This window comes from Oncorhynchus mykiss, chromosome Y, assembly GCF_013265735.2.
Source record: "Oncorhynchus mykiss isolate Arlee chromosome Y, USDA_OmykA_1.1, whole genome shotgun sequence".
NCBI classification, from domain to species: Eukaryota; Metazoa; Chordata; class Actinopteri; order Salmoniformes; family Salmonidae; genus Oncorhynchus; species Oncorhynchus mykiss.
This window is the reverse complement of record NC_048593.1, coordinates 5,102,980-5,123,975: the sequence shown is the minus strand read 5'-3', so window position 1 is coordinate 5,123,975 and position 20,996 is coordinate 5,102,980. Positions and strand designations below refer to the sequence as shown.

General features: G+C 39.6%; 1 protein-coding gene across 1 annotated transcript in view; it reads left to right on the top strand.

The window, feature by feature from the left end:
- LOC110509538 (interleukin-6 receptor subunit beta) overlaps positions 1-20,996 on the top strand; it is a 56,280-nt gene that overhangs the window by 903 nt on the left and 34,381 nt on the right. Inside the window, exons 2-6 of the mRNA XM_021590456.2 lie at positions 6,456-6,530; positions 6,831-7,124; positions 20,235-20,376; positions 20,559-20,713; positions 20,810-20,964. Of these exons, the coding sequence (XP_021446131.2) occupies positions 6,456-6,530; positions 6,831-7,124; positions 20,235-20,376; positions 20,559-20,713; positions 20,810-20,964 (821 nt within the window). The remainder of the gene's footprint in view (positions 1-6,455; positions 6,531-6,830; positions 7,125-20,234; positions 20,377-20,558; positions 20,714-20,809; positions 20,965-20,996) is intronic.

Sequence of the window (20,996 nt, the reverse complement as noted above, 5' to 3'; positions counted from 1 at the left end):
TATTAACAAGGTTACGGCTACTTGGCGAGCTCATTGTTTGTCTGTGTATACGCATTGCTAGCGATGGCTGGGGTATGCCCATCAGACGTTAAACATGTTCTGGTCATGGTTAACCAGATTTCTCTTCAGAAAAAGGTGTAAAACCTAAACAAAATGCATGTTCCTGTCCTCTTTTTCAAGATGTGGCAGATTTAAAAAGCCAGAATGCATTTTTTAATCAAGAAATAACCTTTTTATAACGATTTTTTGTTTGGAATTACTGCTGGGTAATTTAATATGCCTCAATCTAAAATCGTAGGGAGTGAATACTGCACAGATTCACTGAGTTGCAAACGAAGTTAATTGATTTGTGGATATGACGCAGTTGCTACCTCAGATTATGAGCCGAGCAAGTGTCTCGAATGAGGTATGTAGTACACACAAAGCCACAGGCAGGAGCAAGAGAGCTATAAACCATACTATTTTTTGCCTTATAAACCCCTAAACCTAACAGTCAATCAAATGTATTTATAAAGCCCTTTTTACATCAGCAGATGTCACAATGTGCTATACACAAAATGTAACCCTACATATAACCTATTATCCTTAACCCTAATTCTAGGGTAGGGTAGCCTATAATACTTTTAGAAAATATTTTAGTAATAATTTTATAATAATAAATACCATATAGTACTAAATAGCATTTTGATTATTTTGTTAATCAAAACCTGTCTAAGCATTTAGCTGTTTTTTGTTGTTAGTTTTTTAAATATTTCTTATTGCAAGGCAGAAGACTTGATAAACAAACCACATTTTATGTTTTATTTTTCAAATGTAGTTTGAACTGGGTGACCTGTGGAAGTCCAGGAATTGGTATGGGGCAGGTTTGAGACTGAACTAAGGAATTAACATCACAAATACACTATTTCTCAGTTGCCTCACCAATGTCTTTATGTGAATTAATGACTTGCTAAATATTTCCCATAGACTGCAACATAAGACCACAAAGAATCAGTTATAGGTTACAAGCAACCCTATAATTCATATGAAATAGCATGCAACCAAAGACTATATGTCTCATATTTTTCTAAAATGGTCACTCATTACTTTACAGTTCGCTATATATTGTGTATTAGGCCTGTGTTGCTTTTGGGAGAGCAAGTAAATAGTGACCATAGCAGGTATTGAACCCCGGCCAAATATTCAGTAGCCAATGCGCTAACCTCAACCCTAGTACACAAACATTATAAAAATCATCTTAATATCTCTTATTGAGAGTAAACAGCCTCGGAATAGAGAAGACATGTGCATCTTTAAGCCTGCCAATAAATGCATCATGCAACCCTTGCGAGAAGGCAGTGTTCCCTGAACGCCACAAGCTTTTTGGCGGAGCTTGTTGAGTTGGCTACTTGTTCGAGAAGGCAGAGCGGGTCGACGCTGGTTGATGAATTTTAAAATACATTTTTGTTGACCAGAGGTGACTGAATTAATGTTCAGGCTTATTGATAAGTTATAGTAATATGAAGTATAATATCAAAACATGAGCATAAAAACAGTTAATAATAAACATGAATCATCATATTACTTCACAGTAATCTGGGACATAAAAAGCGCGCAGGGGAGTGGTGAATTCAGGGAGAGAACTAATCTTCTGAAATGTAATTTGTGGTCTTATGCTGCCGTTTATTGGAATTATTTAGCAACTGCAGTAGTGCTGAATAAAGTGTATATCCTTACTAAAGTAGTAATTACTCAGAATTGCAAAATATAAAATGTTCTAGTTCATTTGATCACTTACAACCATAAAATAACAATTTATAGCATAACAAACAATTAAACTGACACAAACCAGAAACACCTACATTTAGTTAATTATACAAATATTTGTATTTATTTAGATGGCTGACATTATCTGCCAAAGTAACACCCCCTTAACATATAAACACAGACACTGAAAATGAGCTTTTAATAAAAATCTGGTATCTCTCAATAGAGCCTTTGCTGAGCATTTTGTTTTCAGGAGTGGTCTGCCTGCCTTGTCATCAGAGGAGGAGATCTGTGAATAATGAAAGGTTAATAAGTTATTGCCACGCTTTCACATAAACTAGGCCTCTATGTTTACATTTCAGTCATTTAACAGACTTTCTTAGCTAGCTACTGTTTGTTCATAACATAACTAGCAATGCATAGTTTGTGTTTTATAACTAACTTAGCTCTCTAGTAGTAGCTTTATCATTGGTTCCATTTCCTATATTTCCTACTAGTGGGAGTAGTCAGTGAGGCCCTCATAAAACTAAACAGTTAAGTTACTACTTATTGGTAAAGTACTGAATACAAAATAAAATCTGGTGAACCCCTGTGCCAGTGATATGGGTGCATGACTACCCAATGAATTACACAACACAAATAGGCTACACAGCTGTTGTTGTTTTACAGTAGTTAGTGATGCACCGATATTACATTTTTGGCCGATACCGATATTTTCCTTGCCAAAAGACCTGATTCTCGATTTTTATTTTATTTAAAAAATGTTTTTAAGCATTCTAGTACAGTTAAATAGTTAACACACACACATATGTGGACACAGCAGTGTCACTACAGTTCCGGGTTCGAATCCAGGCTGTATCACATCTGGCCGTGGTTGAGAGTCCCATAGGGCGGCGCACAATTAGCCCAGCGTCGTCCGTGTTTGGCTGTAGTAGGCCGTCATTGTAAATAAGAACTTGTTCTTAACTGACTTGCCTTGTTAAAGGTTACACACACGCACACCATACTGACCAAAAAGTTATTCAGTTGGCATTTACATATGTCCCCATTTCCAGTAAAACATAATCAAAACCTATTTATTTCACTTACTTGCTGTTTCATTTGTTCAGTTGTTTCATTCTCAACCAGGACTTCTATGGAACGCCGTTGGGTCTTTGCGTGTCAAAAAAGGCGTGTCAAATAAGCTTGTTGACCAATCAGGACCTGAATATGACTTCAAATCACATAATAATTGAACGTGTTCATACATTTTTTACGTAGTTATTACATATTGATTACACTATCACACGTAAAAAAAAAAGATGGCTCATGGATGCAAGCAATGTTCTTCCCCCAAAACATAGCAAAATGACAATCTGTTTCAGTAGATATAGTTGGCTAGCTAACTATAAGTGTCATCTGAAATTACCTTCATTTATAAGACAGTTCTTATTGATTAATGGTGGTCGGACCCATCTATGCGAAGCTAATCATGATAATAATTAGCCACAATAGTGGAATTTGCGGTTAGCCTTCAAAATAAAAGTATGTAATTGACAGTGATGCAAATTAATACAAATAGTAGACTTATGCCGTAATTGAATAGATCATGATAAACGAGGTTGGAATATTATATAAAATCAACGTAAGACAATAAATTGTTAATTTGACAAATCTGTTGAAATCACACTGGATGTATTATACTTTAGAATTGCATTGGGGGCATACTTATTTCACTGTACAGCCTTACCTATGGATTGTGGCTCAATAACATGGGGTATTTGTCTACTCAGTGACACCCAGAGAATATTAGCGTAGTAGCTCTTATTGCGGGACTCTGAAACATCTGAATTGAGCCACATTTATTGTCAACCTATGTGTATTGAACACTTTCCCTAGGAAAACAAAACTGTGTGGATATTTTGTAGTCTGAAAACTCTGAGGAGGATGTTGGGAAAAAAATATTTTGGGTATTGAGTAGACTGATACCCCATTTCATTGATCCCCAATCCTTAGGTAAAGTTGTACAGTGCAATATGAATGTCTGTACACACAATAGGCTGACTGGGGAGGGGATTTCACACAGTCACAGTCTCGTGATGAGAGCTTCAACGCTAATATTTGTGTAAACTCTTCACAGTTGTGTTCTGTGGGTAGACTGATACCCCATTTCGTTGCTTCACATTCCAACCTTGTTTAACATTATCTAGTCTAAATATGGCATGATTCCACTAATTGTAACCTTCTGTGTCACTTTCAAATAGGTGCTTTTTATTTTGAAGGCAAACCGCAAATTCCACTATTGTGCCTAACCCTTATTGTGGCTAGCTTCACAACACATTACATGGTCTGGTTGAGCCTCACTAGCCAGATGAAGCTAGCTGATTGCTTTATAACGTTAGTTTTGGGCAACAGCTGCCTAGCTATTTCTTTTCATGAACTGAAGTTACATTTCAATAGGCGAACAACAAGTGGCTACCTAGCTAATAGTTACTCACAAGGATTGCTAAGAATAATGAAAATGACTGCAGTTTCTACTAGTCATTGTTTTCAGGCTAGTTGTATTGGTGCTAGCTAGGTACAAAGCTAAAGCTAGCTACCCCAGAAGTTGCGGTCAAACAAATAATGCTTCATTACTAACACGGTATTTCAAACACGTCATTTGTGGCCGGTGTATGCTTCTTTGCAGACTTCTTTGTACAGCTTTGACAGTGCTACTGATAGTAGTGGTGGCGCTTGGCTTGCATGCTTAATTCAGAACACACAACATTCTATAATAGAACTGTTATTTGACGTGTCAAATTAAAATCTTATTTAATGCGTCAAATAGTGTTATTGTCAAATAGTGTTATTGTCAATTAGTGTTTTTTTTGACGTGTATCTTTTTTGACACGCAAAGACCCAAGCGGCGTTCCATAGTATGTCGTGAAACTAATAGCAGTGACGCTACTACTGTGTAACTCCGGTAGGGCAACATCTGAAAAATAGCGCAATTGGTAGTGTGTACCGGTGCTCGACCAGTTGCGAAAGCCAACATCACCCACGACAGAGAATGGTTGATTGTTGAGGGCAATGAATTCCATTATCTTGGCATTAATGGGTTTCACCTTTGAGTTGTGTCGCTGAAATTGTTTTACTCTTTCAAATGACTGCTCGACTTGTTGACTCGATGCAGACATTGTGGGCTAGGTTAGGAATGCTGTGTTGCACTTGTAGCGCAAACATTTTACATGGCCATGTACCTACGTTTATATAGGTATGCACGTTAGCTTTGACATCGGTTTTCCACATCGGCATTAAAATAGACATCAGGCCCATAACTGATGCTGGCATTTTTAGCTATTTTCGGCCGATTCCGATATATCGTGCATCCCAAACTGTAGCAGCTATGGTGTTATGACAGTGTTCCTCCAAAGCTTTATTTATTGTAGTTTGAAAATAAGCTGCATAATAATATTCTGTAGTGATATGACTAGCTTTGCTGACACATAGCTACAAAAAGTCCTACATGCAAGAGGACTGTCCTTGAGGAAATGAGATGTTCACAAAGTTTTGTAGCTACCTACCTTCAGTCAGCAATTAAGTGTTGGGGAAGCTGCTCTGAAAGCTACCAATTACTTCACACTAGAAGAAGTTAAGCTACACCTAAAGCTACTCTTAAGAAAAATATAGTTTACTTAAAGCTGCAATATGCAACTTTTTGAGCGACCTGAACAAATTCACATAGAATTGTGTATTATAGATCTGTCATTCTCATTGAAAGCAAGCCTAAGAAGCGGTATATCTGTTCTATGTGTGCTATTTCTAAACATCTGGTTCTTAAGTTTTGTTTTTAAGCAATGTTTTGTGTTATTGAAAGTATATTTCTGTGGTTTAGATGGTAAAGTGATTCTCTACACTATACGTGCTTGTTTTGTCACATAAACTGAAATTCAGTGACCTATTTGAATTTTAACAACCAGGAAATGGCGGAGTGATTTTGGCATAGTGCATCTTTTAAAGTAGATCACTACATCCAAACTACTTTGATACATTTTGGTGTCTAAATCTGAAATGTCATCGACCACAAATTGAAAGACTGATCACTCTGGAGTCAGATGTTAACAGAATTTGTAATTTAGTCTATTAAATCCCAAAACTATGTTTCAAGTTAGAATTTTAGCAGGTCTGATGCCTACTTCACCCATATTTTCTGTTGCACTTAGCTACACCATTACCTGGCAAAAAACACTGAAAACACTGCAAATGTTATTTTGTTTAAAGGGATACTGAGGGATTTTGGCAAAGAGTCCCTTTACTTCCCCAGAGATGAACTCGTGGATAAAATGTTTGTCTATGCTTGCGGTTTCAAGGAAGTTGCTATTTAGCGCTGGCGCCATTGCTAACTAGCATTAACGAAATGATTGGATGTCTATGAGTATATGCTAGCAGATACCCATAGACTTCAAGTCATTATGCTAACCCTGGTTAGGGGTTCGTGAAACTACCTCTAACCTTCTGCATACTGGACAGAGAGACATAAAAATGGTATCCACATGTTAATCTGACTGGGGTAGTAGATCTCAAAGTATCTCTTTAACTACCACCACGCTACTGCAAAATGTAGCTAACTACATGTAGTTCCACTAGTAATTTAATTGCTCTCCAACACTAGCAATTAATTGGGTGGGAAATGGTTTGCGATAAAATGTAGGCTTGGTGAGTCTGTGAATTTGTGAATCTTCCCTCAGGCATCATGGACAAGTCATCATACCGTTTGCTGCAGCTTCTGTCCTTGGCATGGCTGGCCTGTAGGCCCACCTGTAGTAAGTGTACCACTACATTTAAATAACAATTTTTGTTATTAAGTGCTGCTTAGCAGGCACTCTTTTCCACAGCCACAGACAGTCTGATATGTTTTGATTCAACCTCTCTGCACATTAACCCTAGAATGAGCTGTCTTCTTCCTTTAATTTGCTGTGCTTTAATGATAGTGAGCTTTGTACTGACCCTAGTGATATGTTTCCAAATAACCATGAAAACAACCACATATGGACTTTTCCGTCTGTGTAAAATTCACCATGCATTTCCTAGTAGCATTGACTTGATGCATGGGTTTTCTCTAGGTTCTATCACCACCTATGGAACAATAATCCCACAATCTCCATCGGTGGAAATTGGGAAGGAATTCACCGCCACATGTGTACTCTACACAGCTGCTAAAGCCACAGCGGAGGACATCTACTGGAAGTTGAAAAACGTCACAGTGCCCAAAGAGCAGTACACCAAGATAAATGACTCGGCTGTTAGCGTGACCATCACCATCACCAATGAAACGGCCAACTGGTTACTTTGTGAGAAGAAAGGGTCTCCCTTAAACCGAAATCAAGTAATCCATGGGATTCTGTTGACCAAAGGGTGTAAGTATCTCTCCAATGATTTCACATCAACTTTAGGTTATTTCATATAAAAAATAAAAAAAATGTCCACGCAAGTATTTCTCTAATATCTCCATTTACATTTCATTTCTGAGTAATTCATTTGGATACAAGTGCAAAAATTTCATACAGAAATACAGTGAAAATGTATCCAAAGGACATGCTTTTGTACTGATATTCACGAAAATGTAACGTACACATTCATAACTTTTATTTTTACGTGCACTAGTACAGTGAAATGTCTTGCTTGCTCTTTCCCAAAAATACAGTAGTACTATTAAAAAGTAGAACAAAAGAGTAATAGAAATGAGAAGAACAATAAAGTAAGGAAGCTGTATAAAGGGTCAGTGCCAATACCATTCTTACTAGGGGTGTGCTGACATGGCCATACTCATGTTCGTTATCGTATCTGTAAATTGACAGTTGACAATCGGATCACATGATACTCGTGATTGGAAAAAGAAACTGAAGTGTTTTAATATTCCTAAGTATATGTTCGTAAAATACCTCCCTGGGGCCAAGCTTCCTGCTGTCCAAATCAAATGTCTTTATATAGCCCTTCTTACATAGGCTGATATCTCAAAGTGCTCTACAGAAACCCAGCCTAAAACCCCAAACAGCAAGCAATGCAGGTGTAGAAGCACGGTGGCTAGGAAAAACTCCCTAGAAAGGCCAAAACCTAGGAAGAAACCTAGAGAGGAACCAGGCTATGTGGGGTGGCCAGTCCTCTTCTGGCTGTGCTGGGTGGAGATTATAACAGAACATGGCCAAGATGTTCAAATGTTCATAAATGACCAGCATGGTCAAATAATAGTCACAGTGAACAGGTCAGGTTTCCATGGCCACAGGCAGAACAGTTGAAACTGGAGCAGCAGCACGCCCAGGTGGACTGGGGACAACAAGGAGTCATCATGCCAGGTAGTCCTGAGGCATGGTCGTAGGGCTCAGGTTCTTCTTCGAGAGAAGGAGAGAATTAGAGAGAGCATACTTAAATTCACACAGGACACCGGATAATACAGGAGAAATCCAGATATAACAGACTGACCCAGCCCCCGACACATAAAGTACTAGAGGCTGAGACAGGAGGGGTCAGGAGACACTGCGTCCCCATCCAATGATACCCCTGGACAGGGCCAAACAGGCAGGATATAACTCCACCCAATTTGCCAAAGCACAGCCCCCACACAACTAGAGGGATATCTTCAACCACCAACTTACCATCCTGAGACAAGGTTGAGTATAGCCCACAAAGAACTCCGCCATGGTACAACACAAGGGGGGGCGCCAACCCAGACAGGAAGATCACATCAGTGACTCAACCCACTCAAGTGACACACCCCTCCTAGGGATGGCATGGAAGAGCACCAGTAAGCCAGTGACTCAGCCCCTGTAATAGGGTTAGAGGCAGAGAATCCCAGTGGAAAGAGGGGAACCGGCCAGGCAGAGACAGCAAGGGTGGTTTGTTGCTCCAGAGCCTTTCCGTTCACCCTCCCACTCCTGGGCCAGACTACACTCAATCATATGACCCACTGAAGAGATGAGTCTTCAGTAGAGACTTAAAGGTTGAGACCGAGTTTGCGTCTCTGACATGGGTAGGCAGACCATTCCATAAAAATGGAGCTCTATAGGAGAAAGCCCTGCCTCCAGCTGTTTGCCCAGAAATTCTAGGGACAATTAGGAGGCCTGCGTCTTGTGGCCGTAGCGTACGTGTAGGTATGTATTGCACGACCAAATCGGAAAGATAGGTAGGAGCAAGCCCATGTAATGCTGTCACGTAAATGTTCTATCCCAATGATAATAACTGACAATCAATAGCTCTGACCAATCCTCGAGGTTTGTAAGACCCTGGGTATAATAATAATTAGTCAAAGACTCAGCTTATGCAAAAGGTTAGTACAGTTTATTCAGAGAACGTTCTAAAGTCAAGAATACAAAACAATTAATTTTATAGCGACTTCTCACACACACACATTCACCCAACCATACGCACACACATTCACACAAACATACGAACACAATGTCCTGCTACGCACACACTGTCTCACTACCCAGCCGACAGAGATTAGGGAGACCTTGAGCCGTACTCCCTGTTCTCTCCCAAGTCTCTAGTCAGGTCGGCGCCGAATTTTGCTCAGACAGTCTGTCTTTAAAATACCATAAAGACCAACATTAGCTATATTGTTTTACCATAATTCTGACTAGAACTACACATTTATTGATTATAATTTTATACATTCTAACGAGTTCCATACAATTATATGGTTTCAGGGTGGAATATTCTAATCATTCAATTAACCGATAGCAGTAAAACCTTGAAATCAGCCCTTGCTTTGACAGGAAGCCAGTGTAGGGAGGCTAGCACTGGAGTAATATGATCAAATTTTTTGGTTCTAGTCAGGATTCTAGCAGCCGTATTTAGCACTAACTGAAGTTTATTTAGTGCTTTATCCGGGTAGCCGGAAAGTAGCGCATTGCAGTAGTTTAACCTAGAAGTAACAAAAGCATGGATTCATTTTTCTGCATTATTTTTGGACAGAAAGTTTCTGATTTTTGCAACCTTACGTAAATGGAAAAAAACTGTCCCTGAAACAGTCTTGATATGTTCGTCAAAAGAGAGATCAGGGTCCAGAGTAACGCCGAGGTCCTTCACAGTTTTATTTGAGACGACTGTACAACCATTAAGATTAATTGTCAGATTCAACAGAAAATCTCTTTGTTTTTTGGGACCTAAAACAAGCATCTCTGTTTTGTCCGAGTTTAAAAGTAGATATTTTGCAGCCGTCCACTTCCTTATGTCTGAAACACAGGCTTCCAGCGAGGGCAATTTTGGGGCTTCACCATGTTTCATTGAAATGTACAGCTGTGTGTAAGTTAACATTATGTTTTCGAATGACATCCCCAAGAAGTAAAATATATAGTGAAAACAAAAAGTGATCCTAAAACGGAACCTTGAGGACCACCGGAATTTACAGTTGATTTGTCAGAGGACAAACCATCCACAGAGACAAACTGATATCTTTCCGACAGATAAGATCTAAACCAGGCCAGAACTTGTCTGTGTAGACCAATTTGGGTTTCCAATCTCTCCAAAAGAATGTGGTGATCGATGGTATCAAAAGCAGCACTAAGGTCTAGGAGCACGAGGACAGGTGCAGAGCCTCAGTCTGACGCCATTAAAATGTAATTTACCACCTTCACAAGTGCAGTCTCAGTGCTATGATGGGGTCTAAAACCAGCCCGAAGCATTTCGTATACATTGTTTGTCTTCAAGAAGGCGGTGAGTTGCAGCGCAACAGCTTTTTCTAAAATCCAGGACCTGTGTCAGAGGAAGGCCCTAAAAATGGTCAAAGACTCCAGCCACCCTTGTCAGAACCTGTTCTCTCCGCTACCGCACGGCATGCGCTACCGTAGCGCCAAGTCTAGGTCCTAAAGGCTTCTCAGCAGCTTTTACCCCCAAGCCAGAAGACTCCTGAACAGCTAATCAAATGGCTACCCAGACTATTTGCATTGCTCCCCCCCCCCACCCCCCGTACGCTGCTACTACTCTTTATGATCTATGCATTGTCAGTTTAACTCTACCTACATTTACATATTACCTCGACTAACCAGGTCCCCGCCCACATTGACTCTATTGACTCTATACCGGTACCCCCTGTATATAGCCTCACTGTTGTTGTTTTGCTGCTGCACTTTAATTATTTGTTACTTTACACATATTTTTCTAAAAACTGCATTGTTGGTTAAAGGCTTGTAAGTAATCATTTCACTAAGGTATGCATGTGACAAATAAAATTTGATTTGATTTGCATGTTCTCACTACAAAAAAAGCTGCAGGGGGCAGCCAAGTTTGCGGTCACTCAGTCAGAATGCGCATTAGCATTTCAGATTTTTTCCAGACCTCACTTGTTAGATATTATGCACATTGACAGCTTGATAGCAAACGTCCTGGCCATGTGATTTATCATAGTAGCAGGCAGCAGAAATCTAAATGATCGGACTGAAAACATGCAAGGAAAATGAATTGTGAAATTATGAAGTGAGTGGATGGAGAAATAAAGTTTCAGTCTATCCAATCGGAGCAGCAGGATCAACGCACAGTTTGTCTTTCTCTTTACAGACAGGCAAGCTAGCCAGTTGAGTTATTTAGACCATGCAGCACCTCCCTTGACTGACTGACATGAGAAGGATGTGAAAATAAAATGTTTTCCTGATCACAGATAATTACAAAAAATACTCTGTTCTAAATTATATCCATTAAATTGCCCGTATACTGATTTTTGGCAGACTACTTGGGCACACCACTAATATTTACAATGTGCAGGGATACTGGAGTGGTAGGATTAGATATGTATAGGGGTAGATGTCTAGGCATCAGGACATATGATAGAGTAGCAGCAGTGTATATGATGATTGTGTGTAGAGTCAGTATGAATATGTGTGTGCAGTAGGCTTGGGTGGTATACTGTATCCCGGGGTATTTTGAAATACCCTCAGTATGATTTTCCAATTTTGTCTATCATTTACAAAAATACACATTTGAATATTAGTACTTTTTAAATAAATACCTGCAGTCAACTTGTGCACTAGGTAATAGATAAAGCAGATTGCTTTTATAATTTTGCCTGTTAGATTATTTTTCATTATGAAGCTTACCAGTACTAGTTTCCCAAAAGTTGTTTTAACCAGTCGTGTGTTTGTTTACAAAGAAGCACAACAAGCAAAATGGGAGCTTCTTGAGGTGAGTCACTCCTGCAGCGCAACTTAAGAGAGGTGATAAAGTTACACTTTTTGCCAGCTATATATCTTATAACTATTAAGTTAACTATTTTTATTTAACCAGGTAAGTTGACTGAGAACTCATTCTCATTTACAGCAACGAGCTGGGGAATAGTTACAGGAGGGGGCATGAATGAGCCAATTAGAAGCTGAGGATGATTATGTGGCCATGATGGTTTGAGGGCCAGTTTGGGAATTTAGCCAGGACACCAGGGTTAACACCCCTACTCTTACAATAAGTGCCATGGGATCTTTAGTGACTACATGGGATCTTTAGTGACTACAGAGACACCCATTTAACGTCCCATCCGAAAGACGGTACCCTGCACAGGACAATGGCCAAAATTACTGCCCTGGGATCTCTTTTTACATTTTTCCCTTCCTAACAAAGAGAGCCAACCACCAAACGGGGGATGATTTAACAAAAGCGCATTTTGTGAAAAAAGCACAATCGTTGTACGAATGTTCCTAACCATAAACATCAATGCCTTTTCTTAAAATCAATACACAGAATTTTTTTTTATTTTTATCCTGCATATTTAGTTAAAATAAATTCATGTCAACATGAAATATTAAACCAGGGAAATTGTCACTTGCATTATTTAAACCAAAATTCAACATGTTTCATTAATTTGAGACTAAATTGATTTTATTGATGTAATTATATTAAGTTAAAATAAGTGTTCATTGTTCATTCAGTATTGTTGTAATTGTCATAATTTTTTTTTATTTTTTATACATATCTATGGGTCTCCGGTTTTATATATACAATGCCTTGCGAAAGTATTCGGCCCCCTTGAACTTTGAGACCTTTTGCCACATTTCAGGCCTCAAACATAAAGATATAAAACTGTATTTTTTTGTGAAGAATCAACAACAAGTGGGACACAATCATGAAGTGGAACGACATTTATTGGATATTTCAAACTTTTTTAACATATCAAAAACTGAAAAATTGGGCGTGCAAAATTATTCAGCCCCTTTACTTTCAGTGCAGCAAACTCTCTCCAGAAGTTCAGTGAGGATCTCTGAATGATCCAATGTTGACCTAAATGACTAATGATGATAAATACAATCCACCTGTGTGTAATCAAGTCTCCGTATAAATGCACCTGCACTGTGATAGTCTCAGAGGTCCGTTAAAAGCGCAGAGAGCATCATGAAGAACAAGAAACACACCAGGCAGGTCCGAGATACTGTTGTGAAGAAGTTTAAAGCCGGATTTGGATACAAAAATATTTCCCAAGCTTTAAACATCCCAAGGAGCACTGTGCAAGCGATAATATTGAAATGGAAGGAGTATCAGACCACTGCAAATCTACCAAGACCTGGCCGTCCCTCTAAACTTTCAGCTCATACAAGGAGAAGACTGATCAGAGATGCAGCCAAGAGGCCCATGATCACTCTGGATGAACTGCAGAGATCTACAGCTGAGGTGGGAGACTCTGTCCATAGGACAACAATCAGTCGTATATTGCACAAATCTGGCCTTTATGGAAGAGTGGCAAGAAGAAAGCCATTTCTTAAAGATATCCATAAAAAGTGTTGTTTAAAGTTTGCCACAAGCCACCTGGGAGACACACCAAACATGTGGAAGAAGGTGCTCTGGTCAGATGAAACCAAAATTGAACTTTTTGGCGACAATGCAAAACGTTATGTTTGGCGTAAAAGCAACACAGCTCATCACCCTGAACACACCATCTCCACTGTCAAACATGGTGGTGGCAGCATCATGGATTGGGCCTGCTTTTCTTCAGCAGGGACAGGGAAGATGGTTAAAATTGATGGGAAGATGGATGGAGCTTAATACAGGACCATTCTGGAAGAAAACCTGATGGAGTCTGCAAAAGACCTGAGACTGGGACGGAGATTTGTCTTCCAACAAGACAATGATCCAAAACATAAAGCAAAATCTACAATGGAATGGTTCAAAAATAAACATATCCAGGTGTTAGAATGGCCAAGTCAAAGTCCAGACCTGAATCCAATCGAGAATCTGTGGAAATAACTGAAAACTGCTGTTCACAAATGCTCTCCATCCAACCTCACTGAGCTTGAGCTGTTTTGCAAGGAGGAATGGGAAAAAATGTCAGTCTCTCGATGTGCAAAACTGATCGAGACATCCCCCAAGCGACTTACAGCTGTAATCGCAGCAAAAGGTGGCGCTACAAAGTATTAATAACTTAAGGGGGCTGAATAATTTTGCACGCCCAATTTTTCAGTTTTTGATTTGTTAAAAAAGTTTGAAATATCCAATAAATGTCGTTCCACTTCATGATTGTGTCCCACTTGTTGTCGATTCTTCACAAAAAAAATACAGTTTTATATCTTTATGTTTGAAGCCTGAAATGTGGCAAAAGGTCGCAAAGTTCAAGGGGGCCGAATACTTTCGCAAGGCACTGTATATATATATATATATATATATATATATATATATATATATATATATATATATATATATATATAAAATCGTCCGATTTAATCAGTATCGGCTTTTTTTGGTCCTCCAATAATCAGTATCGTTGAAAAATCATAATCAGTCGACCTCTAGTTGTTGGTCTTTTTCTCAAATGCAAAGAGTGGTATCCAGTTTCTCTTAACCATCATGTGTACTGCCACTCATTTCCCTGAGGCCATTTCACTGAGGAAAATCACAGCTCCCAGTATTGTTGAGGCCCTGGTGAAATTATTTTCAATGTTTGGACTTCCATGGGTAGTGCAATCACACAGAGGTTCAAAGTTCATGTCAAAGGTCTTCCAGCTAGTGCTACAACAGTTGGGTGTAACCCACTGCCTCTCTGGAGCCTACCACCCAGATTCTCAAGGTGCTCTTGACGAGATTTCATCAGACTTTCTATGTTGAGTTTACAGCTTTGAGTTTGAGAGACTGAGATGAAGGGTTCCCTCTTCTGCTGTTTGAAGCAAGTTTTAGTCCGAATGAGCTCGTGTTTGGACATCATGTCAGAGGTCCTTTTGAGCTTACTGAGAGAGAGGTTGTTGAAGGGCAACACCTTAAACACAAAAACAAATCTGTTTGAGCTCGTTGGCGCTTTTTGATACAGATTGCACCACACCAGTGAGAATCTGGAGAAGGCACAAATTAAAGTTTGGTTTGATTGAAAGACCCGAAACTGCATTTGAGGTGGGTGACCAAGTCCTGGTTTTGTTGCCCTTTCTGGGTTTTAACGTTTCAAGCTTCCTTTTCAAGCCATTGTAATTTTTTTTTACTATCTGGAGTACATCGCCACACCGGAGCGCAGGAAAAAAACCCTGGCTGTCATGTCAACATGTTGAAACCATACTTCACCCGCTACGATCAAGGCAGAGAAGTCGATGGAAACCGGTAGTGATGTTCTTCCTATAGCCACTGCTGTCACCCTTGAATATAGTCTTCCTCAATAGCATGAGGAAAGCCCAATACACCATGTGCCTGTTGGACGGTTGACTAACTCAGAGATTCTAGAAGACCTTTTTTCCAGAGGAAAAAGGCAACATTGTTGCAGTACTTTTAGATTATCAGGGTTTATTCTCAGATGACCCTATTCAAACAATTGTACTAGAGCATGACATTGACGTTGGGGACTCTGCCCCAATCAAAGAACATGCCTATCGAGTGAACCCTGAAAAGAGAGAAAGTCTGCAGTGAGGCAGAGTTAATGTTTGAGAACGACATTACAAAACATGGCAACAGCCCGTGGAGTTCGCCCTGTATATTAGTACCTAAGTTGGATGGGTCTCTACGGTTTTGTTCTGATTTTCACAAATCTAATGCCATCGGACATTGGCCAGGGTCGACAATTGTATGGACCGTGTTGGCGCTGCTAAGTATGTTAGCGAGTTCTATCTGCTGAACGGAAATTGGCTGATCCCTCTAACTGAGCGCGCCAAAGAGTTGTCTGCTTTCATTACTCCTGACGGTTTGTTTTCCTATCTTTTTTATGTTCCGTTTGGGTTACCCTCCTACAGAAAGACGATAACACTGTTGAGCACCCTGTGGAATGCTTTTAATAGAAATTGGACACATATCAAAGAAACAACTCGACTATCGAAGAAGAGACGCTCACTTTGGAACTGGCAATTCAGCACTTCGATCATAACCCTCTCATTTTCCTGCAAAAGACTGACTCTTTTGCTGGAGTCTCGTATTGTGGGAGTTTCCCCATGAAATCAGACATGGCCGTGCTAAGGACAACTTGCTTGCTGATTTGTCTTTCAAGGGTCTAAGTTTTGTTTAGCCAGTGTGTAGCCCTGGCTCACAATTGATTTGAGTTTTGTTTTTGATCGTTTCATTCCAAGGGAATTCCAAGGGAATGAGAGTTATAGGAACGTATAGAAATTGTACCTATTTCTCAGAAATGTAAGCGATTTAGGCAACAAAAATAATAAAAAACATACACTACAAAAGTATGTGGACATTAAACTGAGTGGATTCAACTATTTCAGCTGAATTGAATGGCCAACTACAAGCAGGCCTAATCGCCCATCATCAGTGCATGACCTCACTAATGCTCTTGTGGCTGAATGGAAGCAAGTCCCTGCAGCAATGTTCCAACATCTAATGAAAAGCCTTCACAGAAGAGTGGAAGCTCTTATAGCAGCAAAGGGGGGGACCAACTCCATATTAATGCCCATGATTTTGGAATGAGCAGGTGTCCACAAGCAGGTGTCCACATACTTGTGTGTATGTGTGTGCACACAGTACCAGTCAAAGGTTGGGACACACCTTTCATTCAAGGGTTTTTCTTCATTTTAACTATTTTCTACATTGTTGAATAATAGTGAAGACTTCAAAACTATGAAATAACACACATGGAATCATGTAGTCACTAAAAAAAGTGTTCAATAACAATGTTTTATATTTGAGATTCTTCAAAGTAGCCACCCTTTGCCTTGACATCTTTGCACACTCTTGTCATTCTCTCAACCAGCTTCATGAAGTAGTCACCTGGAATGCATTTCAATTAACTTGTGTGCCTTGTTAAGTTCATTTGTGGACTTTCGTTCCTTCTTAATGCGTTTGAGCCTATCAGTTATGTTGTGACAAGGTAGGGGTGGTATACAGAAGATAGCCCTATTTGGTAAAATACCATATTATGGCTAGAACAGCTCAAATATGCAAAGAGAAACGACAATCCATTACTTTAAGACATGAAGGGAAGTCAATGTGGGAACATTTTCAAGCACTTTGTTTCTTCAAGTGCAGCTGCAAAAAACATCAATGAGGACCCAGACAGGAAAGGAAGACCCTGAGTTTTCTCTGCTGCAGAGGATAAGTTCATTAGATTTATCAGCCTCAGAAATTGCGGCCCAAATAAATGCTTCATAGAGTTCAAGTAACAGACACATCTTAACATGAACTGTTCAGAGGAGAGTGTGAATCAGGCCTTCATGGTCGAATTGCTGCAAAGAAACCACTACTAAAGGACACCAATAATAAGAAGAGACTTGCTTGGACCAGTAAACACGAGCAATGGACATTAGATCGGTGGAAATATGTCCTTTCTGTCTGATGAGTCCAGATTTGAGATTGTTGGTTCCAACTGACATGTCTTTGTGAGACGCAGAGTAGGTGAACGGATGCTCTCCGCGTGTGTGGTTCCCACCGTGAACGTGATGTTGTAGGGGTACTTTGCTGGTGACACTGTCTGTGATTTATTTAGAATTCAAGTCACACTTAACCAGCATGGCTACCACAGCATTCTGCATCTGGTTTGGGCTTAGTCTCACTATCATTTGTTTTTCAACAGGACAATGACCCAAAACACACCTTCAATCCATGGAAGGGCTATTTAACCAAGAAGGAGAGTGATGGAGTGCTGCATCAGATTACCTGGGTTCCACTGTCACCCAACCTCAACCCAATTTAGATGGTTTGGGATGAGTTGGACCGCAGAGTGAAGGAAAAGCAGCCAACAAGTGCTCAGCATATGTGGGAACACCATCAAGCTGTCATCAAGGAAAAGGGTGGCTACTTTGACAAATATCAAATATATTTTTATTTAACACTTTTTTGGTTACTACATGATTCCATATGTGTTATTTCATAGTGTTGAAGTCTTCACTATTATTCTACAATGTAGAAAAGTCAAAATAAAGAAACCCGTGTGTTCAAACTTTTGACTGGTACTGTATATTATTTAGTGTATGTTCTGTAAATACGAGATTAAATCATTAATATTCTGATGGCTGACAAAATGTGCCTATCACTTGTGAATGATGCCCAGCATAAGGCCAGAAACAATGCATACCTTTTTTTGTAGGCCTATGGGCTACATAGGCCTACATGTTTTGATGAGGGTTATTTAGACTAAAGTGGCCAAATTATTTTCTTAACATGAAGCACATTAATCTGCTTTCCAATGGGTGTAGAGCATAAGTGGCATTCATATGCAGCCCGTGGGTTTGAAGTTTGGGGAAGATAATTTTCACCATAAAAAACACCTTTATAATGAAAGCATTACATGCATTACTGCATTTCCGGTCACTTTTGATATTTGTGTTTTCCTGCTAATGGAACATTTAAGCTGCCGAGTTTATAATGTGAAGAAATAGCCTAATAGTTTATCAACATTTTAAATGTTCTGTTGCATCAGCCTCATTGCTTAAAACAGGTGTTTTGATGCCAGTGGTTGTATTAATTTGGTTAATTCTATCGCATCCCACAACTGTCCCAGACTATTTTAGGAATATTACTTTGCATAGAATAGGTCAACTTTTGTACTATGGGGGATAGTAGATTGACATAGGCTAGTGCTTTTGCTGTTTGTTAGTCCTATTCATCTTGTTGGCTGACAAAAAGTAAATGTGGACAGTTCTTCCAGTATATTCAATATGCACCTCGGAATTGGATAAGGACGCATGCAGTTGTCCCCAGTGTGTCTATCTTCACTTGTAGCCTGTGAGAAATACCCGGCCCCTTGACGGATAGCCATGTGAGTGAGAGGTGCTTCGTAGCGTGCAGGGAGAAGGGAATAATAATTATTACATTCAGCCTAAGGGTACAAATGGCCACTGACTGCAAAAGGCCTGGATTTTTGAGGGGGCATTACTGCCACACAAAGGGGATACCGCCGGGATATTCGAGGCATTATCAAGTGCTTGTCAAATTGTGAATGAGAGACTGATGAAGCGTGTACAGCCTGCACTAAAAACTAAGCAGAGCTCATGCCTTTCATGCAAATTTTTTCAAATCCTCATTTGAGTCGCATCATGCAGCATACTATATTAAAAATGAAAACAGAGCCCAACATATGTATCACAACTAAAGTTAAAGAAATAATTATAAATTAAGCATATAGAAGTACTTGTTTCTTTAACCACTCAACACGCATGAGCGCCCTACTTCAAATCATTTGTAGAAATGTTCAATTGTATTCTTCATACTGTTAAATTCTAAGAAAATCTTGTCTAATAAATGAACTATTGTAGCCCCCAGCCATATGGCATAGCCAGTTCAGGGCCTAACATAAGGACAACTGAGAGTATGCTATTCTGTTCTTCTGAAAATAGACTACATTTTCTTCATATCATGGTTCTTTAGACCTGTCTAAAATAAATAATGGATTTATTGTGAAGTTGTAGACTATATTATATGGATTTATTAGACTTAAAATATAGATGTTCCAAAGGTCTGCATCAGTGGCTTTTGTGCTATGTGTGAAAGCCAGGAGATGTTAAATGGGTTTATGTTTTATTAATGATCAATTACCGTGAGATATTTTTACTATTTTGTTAGCTACATATTGCACCCTCTACAACCACTGTGATTATTATTTGACCCTGCTGGTTATCTATGAACATTTGAACATCTTGAAGAACAATCTGTACTTAATGGCCATGCACTCTTATAATCTCCACCCGGCACAGCCAGAAGAGGACTGGCCCGGTTTCTTCCTAGGTTCCTGCCTTTCAATGGAGTTTTTCCTAGCCACTGTGCTTCTACATCTGCATTGCTTGCTGTTTGTGGTTTTAGGCTGGGTTTCTGTACAGCACTTTGACATCTGCTGATGTAAAAAAGGGCTTTATAAATACATTTGATTTGATGTTCAGGTACCACTTGCCATGTGGAAGCAGAGAGAACAGTCTGTGGCTGAAGTCTAACAATTTTCCGGTCTTTCATGTTCACACTGAATGAGCCTAAAGCTTTCTCAGTGTCAGGTTTGGGTTCAATTCAGTTTTCAATTGAGGAAGTGAATTTCAATTGACTTCCTGAATCAAAATGAGTTTTGACCCCATTCTGCTCAGTGTAGTAGGTACATAGCCGTTGGTATGTTTCTCTGACATGAAATAATGGCAGCTGTTTGGTTTATTGGTCAGATCCCCCTGAGAAGCCTGTGAACCTGTCCTGCATGGCTGTCCAGTCTGGCCAAAAGATTTCCTCCAACGTCACGTGCACATGGCAGCCTGGGACAAGAGATGAGATTCTGAAAACCACTTATACCTTGTTTGGCAGTCTAATGTGAGTGTCATACATAAGGTTAGATACATGGTGAATACCAACATTATTTTTTAAATCGGTGAATGAACCTGGCTTCAGTTCTGAGAACCCCTAAATATCAAGGTTCTTAGATAGTATATGTGATTTGTTAATTACTGATTTCTGATCGATTAACAATGTAGATCATTGTTGTGTTTATTCAGTGTCTCAAATAAGAGCAGCAAAGCTCACAGAAGCAGTGGATACATCGACTTCGGCACCTTTCCAAGCTTCATGCAACTTGCTATGTGGGTAGAAGTTGAAAACAAGTTGGGGAAGGTTCGATCTGACATTCTGGATATTTATGCTGCTGATTTGGGTAGGTGGAGTGAAATGTATTTTCTGATTGCCCTTGAGGTTTTTACAATGATTATCACCTCCCCCATATAGTTTAATGGTTTGTCCTGTTTTGCAGTGAAAACGAATCCCCCATCAGATGTCAATATTCTTTCCGAGAATAACTTTTCCAGGACACTCTTAGTGAGTTGGAAGCACCCTATCCATGTAACCTATGTAACGCTGAAATACAACATCAGGTTCTGTACTGTGGGCTCTGGAGACTGGACTGAGGTAAATAGCTCACAATACATGTTAAAAGGATG